This window comes from Strigops habroptila, chromosome Z (genome assembly GCF_004027225.2).
Source record: "Strigops habroptila isolate Jane chromosome Z, bStrHab1.2.pri, whole genome shotgun sequence".
NCBI lineage: Eukaryota > Metazoa > Chordata > Aves > Psittaciformes > Psittacidae > Strigops > Strigops habroptila.
The window spans coordinates 22,334,384-22,359,969 of NC_044302.2; the positions used below are offsets into that span (position 1 = coordinate 22,334,384).

General features: G+C 43.5%; 1 protein-coding gene across 7 annotated transcripts in view; it reads left to right on the forward strand.

Moving 5' to 3' along the window:
• Window positions 1–69: 69 nt before the first annotated feature.
• RSPRY1 (ring finger and SPRY domain containing 1) overlaps window positions 70–25,586 on the forward strand; it is a 40,480-nt gene continuing 14,963 nt past the window's right edge. The window contains exons 1-7 of one of the 7 annotated variants that reach the window (XM_030511540.1): window positions 70–183; window positions 12,893–13,078; window positions 14,557–14,680; window positions 15,183–15,679; window positions 19,532–19,584; window positions 21,066–21,178; window positions 23,914–24,040. In XM_030511540.1, the coding sequence (XP_030367400.1) occupies window positions 15,333–15,679; window positions 19,532–19,584; window positions 21,066–21,178; window positions 23,914–24,040 (640 nt within the window). In that variant the 5' untranslated portion in view covers window positions 70–183; window positions 12,893–13,078; window positions 14,557–14,680; window positions 15,183–15,332. Of the gene's footprint in view, window positions 297–12,713; window positions 13,079–14,556; window positions 14,681–15,182; window positions 15,680–19,531; window positions 19,585–20,581; window positions 20,738–21,065; window positions 21,179–23,913; window positions 24,041–25,586 lie in introns of those variants that run through there. The other 6 variants (XM_030511541.1, XR_003994998.1, XM_030511538.1 and 3 more) reach the window with 6 other exon arrangements.

The following is a 25,586-nucleotide window of genomic DNA, read 5'->3' on the forward strand; positions in this document are numbered from 1 at the left end:
CGGTGGGGGGCGGGGCCGGGCGGGGCGGGGGCGGGCCGTGCGTCGCCTCCATCTTTCCGCCGTGCGCCGCCGCGGCACAAAGGAGCGGCGGGGCCGGGCCGCAGTGCAGTGCAGTGCAGTGCAGTGCAGTGCAGTGCAGTGCAGTGCAGTGCGCGGGTGCTGCTGCGCTCCGCTGGTGTTGAGGTGAGGTGCGGGCGAGGCGGCAGTGGGGTGGGCAGCGCTGCGGGCAGCGCTGCGCCGCGCCCTCGGGCGGCAGCGGCGAGGCGGGCGGGTCGCCTACCTACCGTGGAGCTGAGGTGGAGCGGGGCGGGCACCGGGCTGGTGCTGAGGGGAAGGGGCAGCGCTGGGTTGGGCTGTGGTGGTAGCGGGCCCGGTACGCTGGAGCCGGCCTCAGGTTAACGAGGGGAGGGCGCGGCGCTTGCCTCCACTCCGCCGTCCGGCTTCCCGCGTGTGCTGCCGCCGCTGCCGGGGCAGGGTCCTGGAGGGGAGGCGGTGTGAGGGCTGGAACCTGACGCGGAGCTGGGGCCGGGCCTGAGGCAGCGGCCGCGCTGCGCTCCCCTGGCTCTTAGGGCAGCGCGCTGCCTCGCTGGGGTCTCCCGTACTCCCCGGGAACGACAGCCGGCAGGAGGAGGCTGCTGCACGCCGGGTTCTTCTCGTGCTGCTGGGGGAGGCCCTGGAGCTGGTGAGAGCCGGGCTGAGGTGCAAGGTTGGGAGCTCGCAAAAGAAAGTAGCGAAACTGGGATGAAACCGGGGTTTGGTGGAATCGGGCGGCCCGGGCCCAGGGCCATTTGGTGTTACGGCGGGTGCTGAGAGCTCGTCCTGAAGCCTGTATGACTTGCAAAACACGGGTTTGCTCCAGCGGTCCGGGGCGGGCTGGGGCGAGGTGACCGGCTGCTCTGGGAGCTCGGGAACACTCGGAAGAATCGTGTTGAGCCCTGGGATATTTTTATATCGAGGTAAAAAGTCAGAGTCCCACAACTTTCTACCACTATCGCTGTAAAAATATTGCTGCAGAGCAACTTTTTGCTCTTACAGAGTAAATATAAAAAAGTGGAGTGAGCTACCAAGTGCAGCTCTTCACCTAGAGGTTCTGGTTTGGGCACTGGATTGGGCAGTGGTAACACCAGGGTGCTGCTTTGCTCTTAGTTCACAGCTTACAAAGCAGGTCTTTGTACTGCCTTCGTTGTGCTGATATCAAGCATGCGTTTCTCTATTAAGCCCTCTGATTTTGCCCTGCTGATCATTGTTTCTACCTTGCATATCTTCATCGCTCCCCCTTCTTTAATACTACTGTTTCTTACCTTTTGTTGTGCAGCAGAAGGTCCAGAGTCCGTTCTGGGTAGAGTCTTAATGTAGTGGAGACATTACTAGGGATGAGTGTACATCATGGGTTTCATTTTCTGTTCTGTTATTGCAAAATCTTGCTCCGAAGCTCTCGGTAACCACCCGACCTCCGAGCTGGTTCTGTTCTCAGCCTGCACTTGTCAGTGTTTTTCATGCAGGGAGCTTTGCTCCATGGGGAAGCATAGATAGAAGAGCTGCCTTTTCTCTTCTAAATTTATTCAGCCTTATAGATACTGCAATGTTTTCCGAGTGCTGGTGTGTTTGGTGGCTTTTTTTTTCCTTTTAGGTTTGTGTTGGTGTTTGTTTTCTTGAAGATAAGATATTTTTTTCCAGTTAGCACTAGCTTTGCTTCAGATTTTTAATTTTTCTGTCATTTGTCTCACAATGAATGCATTTGTATTGGTGCATTTTTTTCTCTCATGCTGGTCCTCGGTTCAGTTCTTCCACCTTACAATGTTCTGTACGTGGATCAGTGATATGAGGTTATTGTCATGTGGAGATCTACATCCATTTGTGTCCAGTTTACTTCTCAGGCTTAAGATTTTTGCTGTTTCCCTGCTAAACTGTAGAAATCTGTTCACAGTGAATGCTCAACACCTATGAGCCATTGGAAATATTCCCTCACATCTTGTCTCCTCTTGGACTCCAGTATTTGACTGTGGATTTCTGCAGGACTGTAAAAAACTACTTAAAAGTCTCATACTTTTTTAAGAATCGAGGATGCTGTTAAATGTGGTTTTCTCTTGCATTTATCCACATGCAAAGAATTGATTGTTTTGATCTGAATCTGACCCTTTCTTCTGCAAGTGCTCTTGCATGTGTCTTTGTTCTCTGCCAAAGCCCACTCAGCAAAAGAAGTCCTCTCTCCTGCTGGCACCCGTTCCTGTGTCTCTTCTTTTAGGATGTTACTGTTATTCCTTTGTGCCCTAATCTCTGCTGTTTGTTCTCCTAGGTCTGGTTGAATACGTTGTGTATTTCTCCTGGTGTGGGGTTGGTTTGTTGGTTTGTTGGGTTTTGGTTTTTTTTTCAGATGCATGAAGCTCTTGTATTTACATGATCATTTCTTCTTTTCATCCAAACACTCTCTCGAGGTTTCTGCTAGCTGAAAGTTTTCAGCATGAGCTGTCTGTCACTTGCCTGGGAAGCTTATTCAGGATCTTTTAATGCAGCATCTTGCATTCTGCACACCTCTTGCCATTACTCTTGCTATTCGTGATTGATTGTTAGCCTTAGTTTCGGTTCTCTACTTGCTCTTAGATACTTAGATAGCTGATACTCAGCTAGTCCCCACGCCTCCCTCAGCTGTGGTACTGGTGTGTGCTTCTGCATAGGTGGGGTGATTGATTTCCTTGAAGTCTGTAACTTTCCTTTTTGTTGGCCTTCACCTCCTATCTGTGGAGTTTGGCTGCAGTGCTTCATATTGGCCACTCTGGTATCCCCTGTGGCCTTGGAATTCAGTGATCTCTCAGTGGCTCACTTCATCTCACTGTTAACTTCGTTCTGTGCTTTTATTAATGCGCCCCCCTTTTTTTTTTTTTCTCTTAGAAGGGATGTGGTGGTTTTCTGCACAACTTCAATGCTCTTCTTTTAGTGTGTTTTCAGTAATTTCACTCTAGAGGTCTGGCTCTCTGCATGCTTCATTTGCTGTGAGCCTAATGAATAGGCTGAAATAGATTATAGGAGTGAACCAAAATGTTGTAAGTAAAGTAAGACATCTCTCATACCCTGCCCATAAGGTGATACCAAAGTCCATTTCCCTCAAGCTTTTTGCTAGTTTGTTAAAATTAAGGAATAAAAGGTGGATATTTAGTGGTGTAAGTAATAAGTTAGTGTTATCAGTAATCAGTGATTAATGATAAAAAGATGCTAATTTGTCGTGATATGCTACCTCGCATTCTATTCCTTAGGCTTCTTTGTTCAGATTTCCTTTCACACCAGTATCTCCCCTATCTGCCAACATATTGTGTTTTAAAGTGTCTCCTCTTGGTCTCTAAGTCACTTCAACATGCGTTGGTACCTTCAGAGTGGAGCAGAGCTCATCATATGCACTGCTTGGTTTCCCTCTTGACACAGGATCATCAAGCTAAAACGCTGTCACCTTGCAGTAAATTAAAGGCAAGCTAATGTGATGAAGTTTGTCCTGTTTTGCTCTATTGTCAGCATGTTGTGTTCAGCGTTTTAAACTGGTTGGTTTTGTGGTGGTGGTGTTTTTTGGTTTTCCCTCTCCTGAGCTCATGATTGCTCAGTAGACTTTGAATTTATTCCTTGCTTTAACATAGTGCAGGCAAAGGTGCTGTGCTGGGATTTTGTCTTTATAATTCTCATTAGAATTGTGTCATGTCGCTGCACTTTGTGTTTCCTTGTGTCCTGCCAATTCCCGGATTGTATTTGGTGGCTGTGAAGCTGGCATGTCACAGCAGCACCTGTGCCAGCGTAATCTTTATTGCATTTTCTATTATTCATTATGGTGTTGAGGTCTAACAGAAGTCAAATGTTCACGTGTGACTTAATCATGTGACTGACCAATGCATCATCATCTCTCTTCAGCCCTGGCTGTAATTACTCCAAACCTTGATTACTGCTACTGTGGCCAAAACTTGTGCTTTAGAAGCACAATGCTGCCATGGGAACTCTGTGTATTTGATAGGTTTTATCCATTCTGGAGAACAGAAGGCTCTAGGGAGGCCTTAGAGCAGCTCCAGTGCCTAAAGGGGCTACCAGAAAGCTGGAGAGGGGCTTTGGACAAGGGACTGCAGGGACAGGACAAGGGGGAATGGCTTTAACCTGACAGGGGGGAGATTGAGATGAGATCTTAGGCAGAAGTTCTTCCCTGTGAGGGTGCTGAGGCGCTGGCACAGGTTGCCCAGAGGAGCTGTGGCTGCCCCATCCCTGGCAGTGTTCAAGGCCAGGTTGGACGGGGCTTGGGGCAACCTGGTCTAGTGGATGGTGTCCCTGCCCGTGGCAGGGAGTTGGAACTGGATGAGCTTTAAGGCCCATCCCAGCACAAACTATTCTACGAGTCTGTGGTGATACCTGACAGTTCAAAATCTGGGGTGCCTCATTGTTAATGTATGCTTATTAATGGGGGTTCAGCGGGTTACCATGATCAGCAACAAGAAATCCATCCTTTACCTGATACATCTCTCCCCTTGGGAGAAGATGCAAGCAAAACACTTGCAACTGTAGTTATTTTTCTCCCTTTCTAAGGCTTCTTTTGCCATAGGGAACACTTTGCTCTTGCTGTTAAGTTTCTGAATATCTTGATGTTTTGCTAGGCATGAGGAGAAGGACAAGAACTGAGGATGTTTTGAAGTATTGGTGTGGCTTTTGGAATTGCTTGCTTCAGTGCACGTGCACAAACTGATATTAATATAGCTTGAAACACAGGTTAGAGAGCAGCCAATGAACCACATGCTGGAAGGCTAGGCCATTTGTGCATATTTTACGTGCTCTTGTAGACAGTGGGATGTGCTAGAAAGTGATACTGGAAAATGAAAACCCAGCAGGTATGCTGATGCTCATTTTTATTTAAAAGCAAAGCTGTCTCGTGACGTGCAGAAAGCTTAGAATTCTTCAATGCTTCTAAAAACATTCACCTAATGACGAGTGAAGAATGATGTGTGTGTTCACACCCAAACTCTGGTCAATGTATCAGTTCTGGAATGAAACATTAAAAAAATATCATAAGACCAATGGGCGAGTTGTTCTCTTTAGATTTTTACCCCTCTGGAGCACCTAGTGAAGTAGTATCTAAGTGTAATTATCAAAACAATTTTATCTTAATTCTCGTGAAATTTCTCAGAATTATTTAGAAGTCCCAGATGATGGTGACTTTGTGTTCCTGATATAATTACTGCTTTTTGAAAGCTGCTTAAATTGCTTTGTGCTTTCTGTCTTTTCTGATGTGCAGCAATAAATTAAATGGCTACACACTCTTGTTTAAGCCATTAAACACATACACGTTTGTCTTCATCCCCCTTCCTAACCCCTCTGTTCCTGTCCAAGTCATCTCTTGGGCAATCATTCCCCTTCCTCTTCTTGGTCACAGGAGCTCTGAAACTCATTGACCAACTTCCTCTGAGTTTCTTCATACCGATGGAGGCCTTAGAACACTAGAAAAAAGTAAATACCCCAGCTCAGTGGTAGGAACAGGATACCTGTGAGACCTGGAGTCAGTGGCTGTGCTGCTGATGGAAGCACTTGTCATGCATGGTTGCCTCTTCCACCTCAGGATCTCCTGCAGCATGCTTTCCTGGTAGACTTGTAGCAGGGCAGAGAAAAGGTCCCCAAGACAGAACCTGAAGAGACAAATGGTGAGAAACATAGCTGAACTCCTGTGTGGGTTTTCGTTGTGGTTTTTTGTTTTGTTTTCTTTTGAATAGGTGAGATAAGGGGTTCCAGTGACCTGCCCAGAGCTGTGCATCAAGTTCTGTAGACTTCAGCTCTGGAAGCCCCAGACAGATCAGTGATCATGCTTTCCGAGAGTGCCTCTGAGGCAGGTTTGCTAGCCTAGTGACCTACATGTTATATTTGACTTGGGTGACCATGTCTTAAGTGGCTGTCACAGTATCCACTTACAGGAGGAAAGAGAATCAGAAAGATGTCTTCTGCTCTGCTGGTACAGTCCTGAACTTAGGCTAGCAAAGAGCTGTCAGCTTTCCTTGGCTAGCAAGGAAGGTCACAACTCTGGCTTTCAGCTACAGCCGCTGACAGATCGGGCCATCCTCCAGTGCTGCTTCAATTGATCAAGAAGGGGAGCTTTCTTCAGCCTGTTTCCTGCTGCACTGTTAGGTTTTTCACATTTGAGATCACCAGTGTCACAAAGTGACAAATTTGGTGAGGCTGAGAATAGGAGGGTCTAGACATTGTCTGCTCCGTGCTCAGCTCTCCAAGGCAGTTGTCACACAGATGAAATGCAGGCTTCCAATTGAGGCATCACTGAATTCTTCAGCAATGTTATCAAAATCTTTCACACATTCAAAACTGTTTTCAGTGGTTTACGCACTCGTAATAGCTTAGTCATGCTGTCTAGTGGGGCTCCTCTCTGTGGTCTACAACAGGAAACTGTTCTGCCTTCTGCAGAGCAGTTCTCTACCTGACTTCCTTTGAAAACAAGCCCAGCTCTAACTTAGAAGAAACAAAAGCACTGAGATTAGTTTACAGACAAGAAACAGCACAACTCTGGGCTGTCACTGTGCCAGCTCAGTTACATGAAGCTGGTGGTTTGCTGACAAGGATCTGCTGCTGCTTCCAGCACACCTTGCTTGTAGCATCTTTCTGTAGCCCACGGGATGATTACTTGGATACCAGCCCAAGATCTAGTTTCCACAGCAGGACTACCCTGTGTGACTGTTTGAGCTGCTCGGTCTCTTGATTTGTCCCTCCAAAGTGCTTTTATGGTTTATATTTTATTAATATATGAGGTGCTTTAAGTATGTATTACTGCAACAAGGAGTTGATCTCTCCATAATTTAAGAGAACTTTCATTGGTTTCTGGGTAGTAATATAGGTAAAGCATTATCCTTTCTGAAACAGACTATTATTTAAGTTTACTAGAAAAAACTTAAAAACCAATGCTTTGTGTTTGTGGTGTTTCTTTGTGATTCTACACCTCTCTTTGGTACCCAAAGAGTCCACACTTTCCTCCCAGCACTGTCTGTTCTGAAATGTCTTGATATTTTTTTTCCCCTTAAGTTTTGAATGCTGATATCAGGAATCCTTTTGTCAAAGTTTAGCCAATTAATGTATTGTTCAGGTCTGTAACTTTCAGGGCAGCAAGGAAGACTAACTTGAATTAATTGAAGGATTTACGTTTAAGCCTCCAAATGAATGTGCGAAAATTTAGTACGGTATAGCTTATCAATATTATCTCTTGTATCTCTTGTATCTCTTATCTCTGCTTGTATCTCTTAAATCTGTCAGATTACATCTGCAGGGCATTATCCTAATCCTCCTGCCACTTCTGAAGCGTACATTATACCCTACTCTTTGGGCAACTGCTGAGATCATACAGCTCTGCCACACCACGTCAGCCTGCGGGAGGCAACTCTTGTTCAGCTGCACCAGAGCTGTCAAATACCACTATCTGGTTAAAAGATCCTTATCTCAGAAGTGTAGTCATCTGCCTCAAAGCATAACTTCGAGCTTTGTCTCTGAAAAGAAATATAATGACCTGTCGACAGCCTGAGGAGATGAGAACCAGGAAGCATGATTGATGCCAGCATTGAATGAGTGACTTAGACATAAAGTGAAGCTCAGATTTTCTGGAGGCTGGGGTACAAAGGACAGTTCCACCTAAATGATTGTGAGGAGACAAATTAAGACCTCTCAAATGGGAAGGCTCAGACAGTGGTAACTGCTTCAGTTTCTTCCTCAGAAAGAGCTGTAGCAGAACAGTCTCTGGTGCCTGAGGAGCCCTGAGCATGAGTGTATCCAGAGGTAAGGGAAAACCTGGGCAGGACAGGAGTCTCTTTACTAGGCCGTCTTTGGAGATACCAGTTTAAGTGAGAAAGTGAAGTTGACTTTAAATCCATGTTGCAATTTTAGCATTCCTGTACCAGCTTAATAAACAGATTTAAGGCAAGTAAAAAGACAAAATAATCCAATGTCCAGGTGATAATAAACTCTGACTTTCACAGTGAGTCTACATAGAAAGAATCACAGAATCATAGAATGGTTTGGGTTGGAAGGGACCTTAAAGCTCATCCAGTTACAACCTCCTGCCACATGCAGGGACACCTTCCACTAGACCAGCTTGCTCCAAGCCCCGTCCAACCTGGCCTTGAACACTGCCAGGGATGGGGCAGCCACAGCTTCTCTGGGCAACCTGTGCCAGCCCCTCACCACCCACACAGGGAAGAAACTACTGTGGTGGTACTTGGTGTCTACTGCATCTTCTGTCTTTGACTGTTAAATCAAGTCAAATGAGAGATCAGATCCTTCAGCTACTCGGTGTTTCTGACCATGCTAGAATCACCTAGAGGAGACTGCAGGGGTAAAGCCCAATTTAAGAGTAAGCCCTGCACACCCCTGTGGGGTTTCACTGACAAGTACCTTGGCAAGAGCTGGAAAGTTTCCAGATGTGATCAGTCTCTTCACCTTTTTGTGAAACAGGCATGGTCAGTCAGTTTAAGGTGCTCTGACTACAGCAAGGGAAGAAATGACTGTGGTAATGGCTTTGTCCATCGGATGGTGACATACTGCATGCCAGTAAATGCTGTCTCCCACTGAGTTTTTACACTAGGTCTAACCCTCCAGGATATTTTAAAAGAAATAGACTTGAATTAGAGATTTGATTCCAATTACACAATCCAGTGCTGGGTTACTGCATGCACAAGGACTGGCACAGCATTTACTTGCTCCTCCTGAAGGCTGTGGTGCACTTATGCGTGTGCTGCGTGATAGCCACGTTAGATGCCAAGTAGTTATTTCTCTTTAGTTGCACAAGTCTTACACTTGAAAGGTTGACCTCTGATCTCAATGTGATCTTCTGAGAGAGTCTCAGTTTCACATTATAATTACAAGGTCCTGCGCCTGGATTGAAGCAATCCCAAGCACAAACACAGGCTGGGCAGAGACTGGATGGAGCAGCCCTGAGGAGAAGGACTTAGGGGTCTTGGGTGAGGAGAAGGTTCCCATAACCCGGCTTCAGTGTGAGCTGGAGCCCGAATCCCCGCTATGTGCTGGGCTGCATCCCCAGAGCATGAGCAGCAGGTCGAGGGAGGGGATTCTGCCCCTTTGCTCCTCTCTGGGGAGACCCCCCCTGCCGTCCTGCGTCCAGCTCTGGGGCAACAACACAAAAAGGATGTGGAGCTGTTGGAGCGAGTTCAGAAGAGGCCATGGGGATGCTGCAAGGGCTGGAGCCCCTCTGCTCTGCAGACAGGCTGAGAGAGCTGGGCTTGTTCAGCCTGGAGAAGAGAAGGCTCCAGGGAGACCTTAGAGCAGCTCCAGTGCCTAAAAGGGCTACAAGAAACCTGGAGAGGGGCTTTGGTCAAGGGCCTGTAGTGACAGGACAAGGGGGAATGGCTTTAGCCTGACAGAGGGGAGATCGAGATGAGATTTTTAGGAAGAAGTTCTTCCCTGTGAGGGTGATGAGGCGCTGGCACAGGTTGCCCAGAGAAGCTGTGGCTGCCCCATCCCTGGCAGTGTTCAAGGCCAGGTTGGATGGGGCTTGGAGCAACCTGATCTATTAGGTGTCCCTGCCCATGGCAGGGGGTTGTAATTGGATGAGCTTTAAAATCCCTTCCAACCCAAACCAGTCTGGTATTCTGTAGTTCTGTGATAATTGTTTTTATTTTGCTGGAAATTCTGGGTTCTTATCGCCTACCCAGTCATTTGCAGCCTGATATCCTCTCCATGTTATGAAAGCTTGTACTTGGAAACGGGCTTCTTCCCCTTCTCATTCCTGTATTGAAGTCGATTATCTTGCAGTAATTCATCAGCTGTGTTTCCTTCTTGTGGTATTTGAACTTTTCATCTGATATCACAAGTATTTCCATCTCTTCTTCCCTTTTAGGAGCATTGTGTCTTTGGGACAGAAATACTGAGGAAATATTTCTAATTATTTTCTCTCTTTAATAGGAAGCTGCTGCCCAAAACTCTGTTTTGCATTTGAAAAGCTCTCAACTTCATGATGTGGTTTGCTGATTGAGCTCCTGTGTTACTTTGCTCTTGAGAAATTGTTGGTCTTACTCCTGTAACAATGGCAGAAAGTGGAAAAGCGGTTCTGATAGCTGAAACCTTTTCTACTTATGTGTGTGAAGGTCTTTTTGTTTGCTGGGCAGTGCACTCCCATTTCATGGAAAGGAAAGGCATTTTCCATTATGAGGCAGTATTATGATTGGGTGTAAGCAAATATTTGAGGGGATGAATCACTGGCTCTTGGGCTGCGCATTGCAGAGAGAAGGAGCCTAATGCCACTTGGAGCTGACTTCTCCATGGGCGTGCTCCGTGGGCTGGTGCAGAGGAGGCTCCTTTGGGTTGGCTGGCTGTCCTCACTGCCCCGCAGGTGCAAATCCACTCAGCAGTCATTCCACTGGAGGATGAGCTCACCTTGCCCTCTTGGGCTTCTCGTGGTAGCAAGCTGGTCAGTCTATGCAGATTGCATCTCCTTCATGCATCTGCGTACGTGCTTGAGCCTTCCAGGAGAGTGGCTGCTTGGTTGTGGCAGGGATGCTCCCAATGGCTGGTAGCACAAGTTGCAACTGATGGTCAGAATTCAGGGTGAATGGATGGCCCTGCCTGTTGGAAAGCAGGTACTGGCTGCTGCTACCTTTACCGTGTTTTTGCACTTCAAAACATGGGGTCTAGCTTTTATTAAAATACCACTGCAAAGTAAAGTAAATGTTACCACTTTTATCAACCTGGCTGCTGCTGTGAACAGCTCTCATAGTTGTGTTATCATTTTGTGAATTTCCTAAAAGAACATTCCTTGGGCCAGTGCAAAACTGATGGGATGGGGCTTTCTAGCATTGCAGTGTGTCTGAGTGACACAAAATCTAACTGCAGGGAAAGGGCTCACAGCTTTTAGCATGCAGAACCTGTTTTCCTTCCGTCATTTAGCTTAGCTCTTGCTGGTATTTGCACACACAGTGGCTTCATCTGAAGACTTTCAGTTCTACTTTGACTTGCACTAACTGTTTAAGAAAATGGTGCTGTTGCTTAGTTGAATCACAGCTGTTAGCTCACAATGTTTGGGTTAAAGAGTGTTTGGAGGGGATGTTCAAACACAGTCGGTAAAAGTAGCAATCCACACTAAATTCTCCAATAGCATAATTTATAAGGAAACTTGTACTCTTTGGTGAACAGTTGGTCATGGTCTTATCATGGAAGACTGCTGAATTTTCAGAGCAGTTGCAGAGACTCAGCTGTGTAACTGCTGAACGCTAGGAAAGTGTGTGTTTGTCTGTTGGCATGTGCTTGCTGTTAAGCCTGGCCTTAAGTGTCTGCTGCTAGGTAGGACACGAGGCTTCTCTTGGCCTCTCTTAATGCTGCTTTTATAACATTCTTGGTTTGCTCCTTGAAAATTTTTTTCTTCTTTTAGACAAGGTCTTTAAAAAAAACAACTCATGTTTTATTGCCACAGTATTTGCAAGTGGACTGTGAAGTATTTTTAGAATTAAAAACCAAAACAGAACATTTTAGTGTCAAGGTTTTACTGAGAGCAGGGATTTTCAAAAATTAGGCTTGAAGTTAAATTTTAAAATTTCTTTCCATGTCTGTATGGAGAGATTGTTATATCGTATTGAAACAATAATATATTTAATCTTTAATGATGTACAAAATGCTTTTGGTTTTGTGTGTTGCCCATGTCTCTGAGTTTGGACAGATGCAGATTTGTTCACTCATCACTTGCATCTCCCTCTCTACTGTATTTCCCTCCCTGTTCCGTCCTGCAGCTGACCTGAACTGAAGTTTGATGCCGTCATCATCTTTTCTTCAGCAGTGGGGGTGAGGGAGTCAGGATGGCCACTGACAGCCAAATGCTGAAGTTCATTATGCTGTAAAGCTGCCCTTTAAAAATGCCCCAGCTCTAATGCAATCCACTACATCACTGTTTTAAAAGACTTCTCTTAGAAAGCTTTTCCTCTGCACTTCAGAACCTTTCCTCACACATTGGTACTCTGTTGCTAGTTTGCAAGGCAGATCTGTAGTGGTCTTCATAGAATCACAGACTGGCAGGGGCACATCCCACTAGACCAGGTTCCTTCAAGCCCTGTCCAAGCTGGCCTTGAACACTGCCAGGAATGGGGCAGCCACAGCTTCTCTGGGCAACCTGTGCCAGCGCCTCATCACCCTCATGAGGAAGAACTTCTTCCCAAGATCTCATCTCAATCTCCCCTCTGTCAGGTTAAAGCCATTCCCCCTTGTCCTGTCCTGTCCTTTGGCCCTTGTCCAAAGCCCGTCTCCAGGTTTCTTGTAGCCCCTTTAGGCACTGGAGCTGCTCTAAGGTCTCCCTGGAGCCTTCTCTTCTCCAGGCTGAACAAGCCCAGCTCCCTTCTACCTTATGTTCCTGATTATTGAGCCTCTCGGTTTGTCTGAGACTTGACAATGAACTCCGTGTACATGATGGTAGGCAACAGCCAAGGGAGTGCTGTTAAACTCAGTTTCTACTAAATAAGGGGAGTTTATCCTGTCATTTCTCTCTTTCCCTTTATCTAATCAACTTTTATAGTCTGCTTGCTTTTATGTTCTGCTGTCCCTACTTGAGGGTGACCTGGAACAGATACTATTGTGCTCCTCTTCTTCCTGTAAGCAGTAATTTGAGGCGAGGAGTTGGTCACTGCTCTGCACTTGGTGCTATGGTGTCTGGAGTACCAAGGCTGTAAAAACTAATTGTGGGGGTTTTTTTGTAGCTGTGTCTAGTCCTAAAGCTAGTAGGTGGCAAATTGGTTTTTGAAGCCTCAAGAGCATTTCCCCTGTAAGGCTGAATGTAGTTGAAAATAACAGCATGGCTTGATGTCATGGGGGGTGTAGGGAGGAGGTGGAAAACATCTACCTTAGAGGCAGTTTCCAAGTGAATTGTTTGTTCTTTTCCATCTGTCTTCAGGGACTCTTCAGCATAGTTCCTAAAAGTGAAAGCAGAGTCAGCCCTAATGACTCGCTGCCTACCATAAAGGCTTACAGAGTGCTGCTGTTCCAGATACAACTACAACTGCACCCTGAAGTACAGTCTACTTCTGTAACAGCTCTTTGTGAGCAAGCCCAACTGTTCCTGAGCCAAACATACCTAAGGGTGAGTTGACCAGAACCACTTGTTCTTAATCATGCTTTAAGTTGTCAACCAGAAAAACCTAGGTTTTACTTACTGGTTTTGATCTTATGTCTATTTTTGTTCCTTAGTTAGGACCATACTGCTGATCCATAAAGTACAGTTTTTCCTTGCTCATTTTGATGAGAAGAGGTTTACTATGTTAACATTTTTGTAAACTACAGAACAGCTTAATTCAGATTCTATACCTGTAACTGTTTTATATTTTAGAATTATGTTACTAAAATGTCCTTAAATGGTCTAGATTCATAGATCCATGCATATTTTTCCTTGGGAAGACATGTTTTGTGTTTAATGTAACTAGCTCTTTTTAAAAAATAACTCCCCCAGATACCCCCCCAACCTTTCAAAGTCATCTGAACCTGTTGCGATCTTGCACAATTCTGTTTAAGATCCATGCAATCTGTATTGGCTCCCTCACATATACTTTTGACTGGCTGACTACGAAGTCAACAGCTGTGCTGGCTCAGATGGAAGGGCTCCTGAGCTTTGTGTCCCACCACTTATTGTGGTCCTACTGCTTAGAGAGTAAGGCAAGCACATTGTGGTGCCAGAACCCTTCTAATGATCCATGGTTTAGGAATTTCTTGAATGAGTTGTCAAGATCTTGTAATTTTTTTGCAATTAGTATCCCTTGAGGGATTTTTTCTTCCCTAGTTAGCCTTCAGCTAATTTCTTAATATGGAACCTTTCACTGTGCTATAAGAAGATAATGTACCTCAAACTAGAGACGAGTCTGAGAATTTGTTTGCAGTGCTGCCAGCGAGAGCTGGACATGCAGAGACTTGTTCCCATCACCGGTGTCTGGCTTCCCAAGTAATGTTGTTATGATCTTGTCCCAAATGGCAGCCTTTCATATTTGAAAGGTCTTTGCCTTTTTTTTTTTTTTTAACTTCATGGTGCCACATGTGTACTGTTAAATTATTTAATGATTGTATAATAATAATAATAACCTGGTACAATATATTCACCGTAATTTCTAGCTTAAGTTAAACTTGGTTCTTAAAAGAATAATATGTGCTTAGTCTTAAAAGTTACTTATTTATTCTGGCATGCCTGAAATGCTTAAGTAATGAAATGATGTCTTTTGTAAGGCTTTATTTTAGGTGAAACTTTAATGATCTATAGAAATATGCCCTATGGCTTGAAAAATCAGTTCTGATGAAATGGAGGTCTGAGTCTTTTTGCTCTTGCTAGCATTCTCAGCATAATGGTTTGGAGGGACTACCTTACAATCTCAGTTGCTAGTGGGCCTGTATTTGATCCAAACCGTTTGAATAAAGAACAAAAGAATGATTGAATTAGTTTTCGTTCCCAAAAAAAGAAGGTTGGTTTGACACTAGACCTGAACAAGCATAAACCTGCATGGAAAACACCCCTTTCAAAATCCCAATTAGATCTGTAGGCATTAAAATGGTGTCTGTAATTCCTGTTTATTTCAGGGTCGGTACTTGGTGCTTCTTTGAGGATCCAGTTGATGTAGGCACGTTCCAAAGACATGTTTATGCACAGATGGACTAAACAGTTCACTGTTAAATCTACAGTTTGTTGAGATATGCTATAACTGTAAGTTCAGCTCTTTACAATTTTGGCTATTTTGTAGACTCTTTCTGGAAATGGTACTGAATATTCCTGAGGAGAAATGAGACGCTTAAGCATTCAGCCTTTCTTTGGGTGGCCTAAGCATTATGTCTTTATAAAGAATAAATGAAATTGGTTTGGTAATACTTAGTGCTTAAATGGTAGCAGTGTGCTAGATTTAAAGCATGCTAGACACTGTGCTAGGCAAAGTTGCTCCTCTGCATCCAAAAACCATGGAAGAAATGGGAAATAATAGGTAGCATAGAAAGGAATGGTGTGTGGGCGAGAGCTACTTTACCCAGGGCACTTCCTCCTCCTCCTCCTTCTCTTCCTTCCTGTCTCCCTCCCTGCAATAGATTTCAGGTACAAACTTTGTTTTTGAGGTGCCTTATCCACCAGGACTGATTCTGTTGACTAAAATAGGAATTCTTCTGCTATTCATTAGAAGTAGAAACACTGACTCTTTGTTTTGGATTTGCTTTTTCAGACCTCCTTCTGGATGACCAATGTGTATTTTAACTGATTGTATCGGAAACTAAGTCTCCGACTTCCCATTCATTCCAGCTGGTAGCAACGCTTATAATGCAAAAAAATCACAATTCAGGATCCCAGAAACATTACTCTTAAAACTTTCTAGATGATTGTAGTTGCTTTGGTTGTGTTCTATGCTAGCAGAAGCCTTTTTCAAGGTTTACTATTGACTCTAGAGCACCACATTCCCCATTTACTGGGAGCCCTCGGGGCTGGCAATATGGGAAACTCATGTGTTTGCCGTGATGACAGTGGAGCAGAAGACAACGTGGAATCTCGGAGTCGGCAAACGGAGAACAGTAGAGTACATGTACCTGAAGCAAGAAGCCACGCAAGGGACTCTGTCCGTCCACCCAGAAGGGGTCGAGGGCCTCATGAACCAAGAAGGAAAAAACAGAATGTGGATGGGCTAGTACTTGACACACTGGCTGTAATTCGGACGTTAGTAGATAAGTAAGTACCTCCTCAAGGAATAATCCAACATGAGTGAAAATGTTCTTGTCTCCTCTCAAACTGTGGCTCCATCCTCTCACCAGTCTACACCAGACCCTCCCTGAAGCAGCCGTGTGTTTCCATCTGGAGGCTTAGGAGAGGAGCACCTTTCCTAAGGTAATAGAAGTAGCTCCTAAGTGCACAGGTACAGACTCTTCCAAGAGCTGAGAGCTTTCTCACAGTTCCTGTATGGCCCTACACCCAGGTGGGATGAGGAATGCGCTCAGTGTTTCTTACCTGGCATAGACACACAGGTTAGGAAGCAACAAACACTCCATAGTCTGGGAACTTCTGTCCTAAAAAACTGGTTGTTGTGCAAGTTTTCTGTTTTCAGGCTGTATTTACTTCTTTGGAAAAGGTTAAGCAAAACTAAGAGCTTTGATCTTTGTTAGCTTGTATAAACAGACTGATGTTTTCTCTCCAGTTTTAAGTGACTGCATGTTGTGACTGTTCAACTCCTGATCCCACTATTGCATTCTTTGCATGCTCAAAGCATCTATTAAAGGTGTGGGGGATATTTATGGTTTCATCCTTTTTTGTTTGTTTGCATTGTTTCCTACAAAGCTTTAGAAGGACCTTTCAAATGACGGGATAAGTTAGCTGATCATCTTTTGGGTTAGGTGCAGGCTAGGAATTGGAAAGGCCAAAACAGAAGGAAAAGAACTATTCTAGCTTCACAGCTGAGGTTTGAGTTTAAGGTGGACGAGGCTCAATGTGAGCCTTGATTCATATACCTTCACTGTTACTTTGGATTGTGCCTGCAGGGGAGGAGTTTGCCTTCCTGCTGTAAAATGCCTTAAATGGAAATACCAGGATTTTATTTTTTTTCTGAACATTTAAATCTGAGGGGTTTGGGGTTTTTAACAGGTTTTATTTTGTGGTCTGTCTTCAAATCATAAATTAACACTGTTTTGAAAGTCTCTCCCTAATCTTGCATGCCTTCCCCTTTTCCCTAAGTTCATCTTCTTAAGCTGTTTCACAACACTTCATGCATAGCTGATCCTGTTCCTGTGGGTCTTGAAATCAGTTTTGTAATCTTGTAAGCACTTTCCTATGCTACTGAGAGACAATAAGCAGATATTTTGCTGATCCTGGAGTCCTGTTTCTGACAAATTCCTGAAGCTACTGTGTTTCTTAGTTAATACTGACTCCAGTGAAATACTTTTAGACTCCCATAAACATGTGGGTTGGAACAGACCTTGTGAAGCTCATCCACTCCAGCCTCCTGCTTAAAACCCAGGTCTAGCAAGAGCAGGTGGCTCATGATTTTATCTAGTCAAGTGTTGAACATCTTTATCTAGTCAAGTGTTGAACATCTTCAGGATACAGAAAATCCTCCGCCTCTTTGTGTCCCTGTTCTAGTGTTTGACCATGCCCATGGTTTAAATAGTAAATAGTTTTGAAAGTTGGAATTTCCCATGTTCTAACACACCCCTGTTGCGTGCACTCTGAAAAGCCTGGCTGTCCTCTCTGCTCTTTCCCATTGCACAGTTGCAGGCAGCAGTATGGTATCTCCTCCTTTCTACTACTCTCCCTTAAGGATGAACAAACCTATTTCTCATAGCTTCTGCTTCTGTGTCATGTTCTTCAGCCGTCAACCATCTTGGAAGCCCTTTGCTAGACCCATTTCCTTGTAGCGATGTCTGGATATGGGGAGCCCAAAAATGAGTTTCCCTTGTTTTGTATTAAGGCAGCTGGTAAGCCCCAGCTGGTTTTATAATGCAGCTAAATATTGCAAGCTCTTGCAGATAAGACAGAGAATGAATAATGGAGGGGTCTTTTTGTAAAGCAAACTCTCTAAATGTGTATGAAGAAAGTTTAACAAGCTGTTCTGCTGGACTTGAAGCTGATGATAAGCCCTTATTAGATTAATAGGAATGCGTGCTTGGGGAAAAAAATCACACCTGGAAGTCTTGGTTTTCAGTGTAGGTGCAAGACTACGAATGCGTATGTTCCGTTGTCACCTGTTCCTCCTAGAGCCTGATTTTTCCGTTTTGAAGGCACTACAATGGAAGGAAATGGTAGAGAAGCTGACAAATCTCTTTGCATATCAAAAAATGTGCAAGAATAATGTCAAGCTAATGTGAAACCACATAAATAACAGCAGGCTGGAAATACGGGCTTCAGTGTGACAGTAGAGCCTTGAAGGGCGAAAGGCAGCAGTCCAAAGGACAGAAATCGAACCCATTCTTCTGACATTCTTTTCCAAAATCTATACTCAAAGTTAATGCACGGGAACACTCTGAAATGAAGTGTAAATAAGTTGTTACCCTGTGATCTACAATGAATTCCTGTTAGCTTCAGTTTTATTGTTGGCTTTCAATCTCAAAGTTTAGACCTAAAACATCTCTGACCACTGCTATTTTCCCCTTTGTGTTTAGAGGTACCCCTTTTCTACAAGGAAAGAATTTTCATTTCCTAGCCTCAGAAGGATAAGTGCTAATTTTTGGAGTTTATACCAAGTGCCGTTTATACAAAGTGCTTATACTTTATATGAAGTGTTTATACGAAATTAAGAAATTAGCAGAATGACTGTTTTGTTTCTAAATGAGGAAGCTCACCTGGAAAAAACTCCTTCCCATAAGGGTGGTAGGACACTGGCACAGGTTGCCCAGAGAAGCTGTGGCTGCCCCATCCCTGGCAGTGTTCAAGGCCAGGTTGGAGAGGGCTTGGAGCAACCTGCTCTAGTGGAAGGTGTCCCTGCCTGTGGCAGGGGGTTGGAACTGGATGAGCTTTAAGGTCAGTTCCAACCCAAACTAGTCTGGGATTCTATGAAACTTCATTTTAGCATTGTCTTGTGGAAATATTCAAGATTGTGTTAATTTGTTTGGTAAGAAAAACATGTACTTATGGTGGATGTCTTTAGTCACAACAGATTTTTCTCTTCTCTTCTCTTACAATTAGTCCCTCCAAAGTAGGTAGTTTTATTACCTGCATGATTAATCTGTGTTGAAATTTTCTAAAATTCATCTGTATTTCACATTTCCGATTTAATTTCAGACCTGTGTGATAGAAATTGCATGTGGCACCTATCATTCTAAGCCTGGGGTTAATCTGCACTGCCCAGATAAGGCATTTAGGACATGCTGCAGTGTATGATTTCTGTGTTGCTTACTAAATAGGATTTTGAGATCTTGTACTTGAGTACTAGGTACTCCCAGCAGCAGTGCATGCTCAGATGGACAGACCTGGCCGTAGCTTCTTGTCCTTGCTACAGCACCTTGCTCAGAGCTTCAGGAGCTGATCTAATTTGAACTCTTTACGGTTTTCATGTTGGGAAGGTGACTGGGTTAAATAGCTTCTGTTCGACTGCCTTACTTCTTATAGCTCTTGTTACTGAGTTTGAAGTCTGTGATGCTTGTAGGTGGCTCACCTTTCAGTTTTGTGGGTGATTTTTGGTTTGTTCTCTTTTAGTATTTATATTTAGCAGAGAATTTCTGGGGGAAAGTATGTTTAAGCTGTGTTCCTTGTGCACTGCTCTTGGCTTGCTTCACAACCTCTGACACAGTCTCTTGTTTCATACCCTGAGGAACCTTGCTGAGTAGCACTAAGGATTATGTTCAGCTTTTAGACATGCAAATATGGATCACCATTTTATTCATCAGCTATTGTAGATATGCAGATGTTGACTTTGAGCCAGAGAAAGGCTCCATTCCCATCTGTGTTTCAGATCTGAAAGTGGTGTTAGCAGTGTGCTGCCTGTGTAACTTCCTTTTGTTAAATACTGGAGTCATTTTCTGTCTGTGTATTATTGTTTAGTGTATTATGTTGATGATTGTGCATAAATTTTGACCTGTGTAATATCTCTTTCAGTGACCAGGAGCCTCCTTATTCAATGATCACATTGCATGAAATGGCAGAAACAGGTATCAAGGCATTGTGTTGGGCATTTAAGTTGTGATTCCAAAGCAAACACCCCCCCCCCCCCAAAAAAAAAACCACCCTCCCCCCCAAAAACCCCAAAAAAACCCAAACAAAAAAAACCCACAAAAGAACAAAGCCACGACTCTCCTTTTCTTTGCAGAGACGAATGCATGTGAGCAGCATGAGTGATGACTTGGTGTAGCTCTAGGGAGGTGGGATCCAAAATACAGTTCTACCCTTCAGAGGCTTCACTGAGCTCATTGCATTTGCCTCAGCTTTGAACTGTTAAAATTCCCACATGAACTCTCCAGAAGCAGCCAACGGATGGCCACAAACTTGTTGTAATGGCATTAAACTGTAAGCCATAAAGCATTTTCATCTGCAGCAAGGCAGAACCAACCTAGATGTTTATGGCAGACATGGTTTAAACCCATCTGCTCCCATGCAGGCTAATAGTACATACTTTTTGTTTGGGGTTTTGCTCTCCTTACCTCTGCTTTAATGATGTAGCTGTTCCAACCCTGTCCCTAAGTTCTCCTGCAGTATGAGCTGCGTCAACATGGGCTGTTTCATTTTTGTTACAGTAGGAGAAATTCTCCATCTCAAGATCTCCACTAAATTTCTGGTTTAGGTGAATTTTTGTCTCTTGGTAGAGTTGCTACTGGTCTTAGGAAATATATTTCTAGATCATAATAAATTAATCAACCTGATTAGATATTGCAACACTTCAGAAAAATGTTTATCAGGGGAATGTGCAAACATTCCCATATGCAAAAACCCATACTCTAATGTATTACCTATTTACTGGTCACTGTTGAAGGGAGCCCTAGGTCTCTTTAACCTCACTCTCTTATATGCGGATACTTCGAAGGGAACTATTTTCTTGTAAATCCAAATCTGTTTACTTTGTTAGTAGTTTAACATCTTATATGCAGATTATTGTATACTTGCAAATAGAAGCTGTTGTCTACTCATTAAGCAATGAGAGTTGTCCCTTAGGAAAACACATTTTCTTTAGACCACCAGGCATGGGACAAGCTAATGCAGTTCCTCAGAGGCCCATGTCTTCCCCCTTGAGGGAACGTGGGAAGAGTCCTCCAATTCTTGCTAGAAGAAATACTTCCTCAGTGTCATCATGGATGCAGCATTTAACACTTAAGAGTCAACAATGGACACTGAACTCTGGAGTATCGCAGTGACACAAAGTGCTCATCCATATTGGTCATGCATGTTCCTTCCTAATAACAGTGGGAGCTCAAGGGTGCTCTGTCCTGGGCTAGATTGTTCTCCAAACAAGAGAGGGGTTCACTATTACCCAGGCTGCTGTGAACTTTTTTCCTTGAATTTAAACTTCTGTTTAAACAACAGAAGAAGAAACAACCCAAACTGTTGGATTGTTCTTCAATTTATTTTAGGATGTATTTTGAACACTTCAGGATCGCAGTTTTAATTCTGAGTGTTACTTCTGTTTTGTGTTTGACAGATGAAGGCTGGTTGGAAGTTGTCCAATCTTTAATTAGAGTTATTCCATTAGAAGATCCCCTGGGACCAGCTGTTATAACGCTGCTACTTGATGAATGTCCGCTGCCAACAAAAGTGAGTCTAAAGCACATGTATTTATCTGTGGCTGAATTTCAGTTATTTATGGTTGTCACACCCATGATAGCTCCTGGGAGGGTTTCACCAGGGATGCAGGACTGAGCTGTTCAGAAAATGGCTGAGACTTGCAATTTGGAGTATTTTGTGGCGACTTGATATATAATTGCTACTTAATGCTAGAAGCTTGGGAGGGGGAGTGGGCGGGTGGAAGAGGAGGAGAAGGTGGTAGGGAAATGTGGCCCATGGAGAAGAACAAGAGGCCTTTGGTCTTTAGCTGTTTTTCTTGCTGTCCTCTTCTGCCTCGTGATGCATGCATGCTTTGCAGATGCCACAAAAGTAGTCCACGTTCTGCCTTTTTGTTCTCCAGTTCTGGAAGCTGCACATTTACAAGTCCCTACTGAGTTTGTTCTTGCCCTGTGCATAAGAAATGCAACACCAGTGTGTCTTAAGTTAAACACATGAGGTGTTTTTAACTATGAAATATCTAGATAGAGTTTTGGCAAATTTGAATACTTTTCAGTGACCACTAATCTGTTTTTTTGGATGGGAGTGTGATCTTGGGTGTTCTTACTGCACTGGTATGGGTGTTTTAGCGTGGGCCTCAAGATGCTAACTGCTGTTGAATCACAGAGTCAGAGAGTGTTTTGGATTGTAAGGGACCTTAAAGCTCATCCAGTTACAATCTGCTGCCACAGGCAGAGACACCTTCCACTAGACCAGGTTGCTCAAGGCCCTGAATACCTTTAAATGTGGTGATTGTACAGAGAACCTGTATGCTTGTCATGATGTAATTTCTTCAGAAGCTGATGATGACATCATTGCAGCTTTCATTTAAGGATCTACTTATGCTGCCAATTTTAGTTGTTGGTTGGCATCGTTGGGGATATAAGAAGCTGGTAGCTTTGTCTTGCATAAACGTGTGAGTGGCTGGAGAGCTAGTCAAGCTCTTTACTACCTCAGGTGGGTTTGTCTCCTCTAGAAAATAGCCTAGAGCCATTTGAGACTTCTGACTGAGTTAAGTGTTGTATGATGGCTGTCACATGGACTGCAAAATGATTTTGAAAACAAAGCTACGACTAGAAATTTTGCCTGCTTTGAAAAAGTCAGGCAATGGAGACCACTGAGTGTGCTATGTGAAGAGTGACTTTGTAATTTCGGCTGTACAATGTAGTTAGCAATCAAGTGATTTGGTTTTTGAAAGCCACATGACTTCTATTTACTTTAAGGAGTTAGCTATTAAATAGTTGACCTTAACAAGACAAATGGAATAAGCTGCCTCTTTCTGGGGCACACAGAGCTTTTTATTCCTGTAGAATCTCTTTACGGCACAAGTTGTAGGATCTGCTGGTCACAGGCAGCCTGGTAAAGTGTTTGCTGCTGTTTGTTTTCCTTCTGTTCAGGAAAAGTTAAAGATTTTGTTCTTAAGAGTTTTAACTCAGTGCCCCATTTCTGTGACAGCTGGAGAACAAGTTGATTTCATTTTCTGTTATTGTAGGCTATAAACTCAATGAAATTAAAATGGCAGTGTAGTAAACTGTTTATTCTATAAAGTCGTTATTTAACTCAAAATAGTTGCTCTCTGTGACAGTTCTAATAGTGGCTAAAAGCAGTATCAATATGTCAAGAGTCTAATTTTAGTGAGGCTTTTCCCTCCCAGGCCTGTGCTCAGTCATCCTTTCTCTATTCTTTCCACTTAGTGTCAGTCCTGTTCATCAGTTCTGGATTTGTGGCTTTTCTTTTGGGAAGAGAACTACTTTTCAGTGTGATCTCTGTACAGACCTCAGGCTCTAACACAGTGAACTGATTTGAATGTGGCTCAGCACACAATTCAAAAACCCATACATATTTAACTTGAGCAGTACTCATTTGTTCTCCAAATGGCCTGCTGATGACTTCAATATGAGCAGTTCTATTTTAATTAGATCCTAGCCTGAGATTATGCAATTTCGATCTGAATTAGCTGAAACTTTCATGAAGTCTGGAAAGTTGAGGGGCATTTGGAACTTTGGGGTGTGGGGTTCTCCCTGTGGAGAACTTGTTCTGACTCTAGATTAACCCCTAACCACTCTGAAAGCACATTCAATACAAAGGGTATTCTATAGATCTGTATCTTGAATCTTATCCATACCATACTGCCTGAATGAAGCAAGTCAAAGCATGGCATTTTAGATTTATTACCGTCATTGGTGACTTCCTAAATCAGTGTGACTACAGAAAGCCATTTATGCTCTCAAGAATACCATTTATGACATCCTGCAAAGCTGACAGCTTCCTAAATTGATGATGGGGATTGTGGGCTCTTTTTTGGGGAGCTTATATCTTCAGTCCTGAATTCTAAAGTCTAAAACTGCCATTTTAGCTTGGAAGGAGTGTGAGTTTTAGGGCACTGGAAACAGAGTGGATGGTGTGCCAGATGTGCTGGTTGGTAGTTTGCCTTTGTCTACTAGTCTAGTTCTTACTGCTATAGGTAGTTCACTTGCATGTGTCCAGAGTGTCCTGAATTGTTGATCACACCAATGACCAACCTGGTGGTAACTGTAAAGTTATGTTGAACTTTTCTTCTCATTTGTTCTTTATTACCTTCTTATCTTAAAAGATAACCATCCCGTGCTATCTGTGATGTGATGCTGACTTTAGTAATACAATATAAAAATAATTGGTTGTACTACATGGAGTTAGGGGGAAAACTCTATTTGTCAGTGATGATGAGAGGCCTAATTTTTCTTTTTCAGGATGCATTACAGAAGTTAACTGAAATATTAAACTTAAGTGGAGCTGCTGCTTGCCAGGATGCTTGTCACCCTGCCAGACACCGGAATACAACAGCCGTGCTGGGCTGCTTAGCAGAGAAGTTAGCAGGTAAAGCCGTGGGATTCTTTGGGAAACTTGCACTTGGCTCACTGAGGCACCGTCTGCTGTATAACCCATACTGCAAACAAGTTCAGAAATGTCGTCTTAGAACTGAATAATGTTTCGCATAGAGGGGAGACCTCATGTGACAATCTACTGTGTGATTAAAACATGGAGCGCTCCCTAGGTTGGGTCTGAATGAGCCATTCACAATCCCACTTACTTGAAAAGCTCAAATCCTTCTGATGCATGGTTAGTGATGGTGGGTCAGTGTTTGTTTATGGTATATTGCTTCAGCACTGGTCACCAGTCTCTTCTGTGGACCTACCCTGTACATGAATTACTGAGGACATGTAGTTCTTTTGCCAGTAGACAGGAGTATCAAATTAGTAGACTTGGAAGCTGTAGAGAAACAAAAAAATACATCTTTTTTTTTTTCCTGCAAAATGCATATTGCTTTATTGTAGGTCACAGAAAAGATTTTCTCTTCTATGTTACTTGAAAGAAAATTGCTGGGATTCTATTTTAAGGTGTCTTCTTGTATAGAAAAAATTTTTATTCCCTGCTATTTCTAATACCCTGCTGAAAACTAATGATTAAGTTTCCTTCCCGCTGATGGTTGGATTTGTATCTAGTTTTTTGCTCCTTTTCTGAAAGTGAACAGGAAAAGGAGCAGAAGTGGTTGTCTGGCATCACCTCGTTATTAGAAAAATTCAGTATTTCTGTCAAAAAAAGTAAAGAAAAAGGGCAGGAAGCTTTTTCGTACAATAATACTTCCACCCTATTATACTAGGTCAAAATGAGATACTGTCTCTACTTTTGTCTTAGTCAACAGAGATCTTTCTGTATCAGCTCAGGCAGCAAATCTGTTAATGCTGTGCTGGAATCCACTGCAATTTGTTTGACTTCATAGATGTCAGAGTTGGATTCCCTTGTACCTCTCTTGATAAAACAGACAGTATTTCAGGGCTTTTTTTTTTTTTTTAATTGGTTGCTTGCTATGGTGCTGCTGCAAATTAACTATCAGGCTACATCAGATGCTCAGTTTTACTTATTTTGGGCTACTGATCAATAGAGCTGGTCTTTATACATTGATTCTGGAAGTAAAAGGGAGCCAGTTTCTTTTGAAAAGTAATGAGCATGAAAATACTAAGCAGAGACTGGTGGAGTCTTACTTCAAAAACTCAGAAGTATGCCTAGAACTCTACCCATTTACAGCAGGTAAACTGAATATGTTTGTAATTTGCCAGTAGCTGTGTAATTATTAAATGTATACCAAATATTTGACTGGAAACAATGACGATTGTTCTACCTTGGGACTTGGACCTGCTCAAGCAAGTCCAGAGGAGGCCACAAGAATGCTTTGAGGGCTGAAGCACCTCTGCTCTGGAGACAGACTGAAAGAGCTGGGCTTGTTCAGCCTGGAGAAGAGAAGGCTCCTTAAGGGGAGACCTTAGAGCAGCTTCCGATGCCTAAAGGGGCTACAAGAAAGCTGGAGAGGGGCTCTGGACCTCTAGGGACAGGATGAGGGGCAATGGCTTTAACCTGACAGACG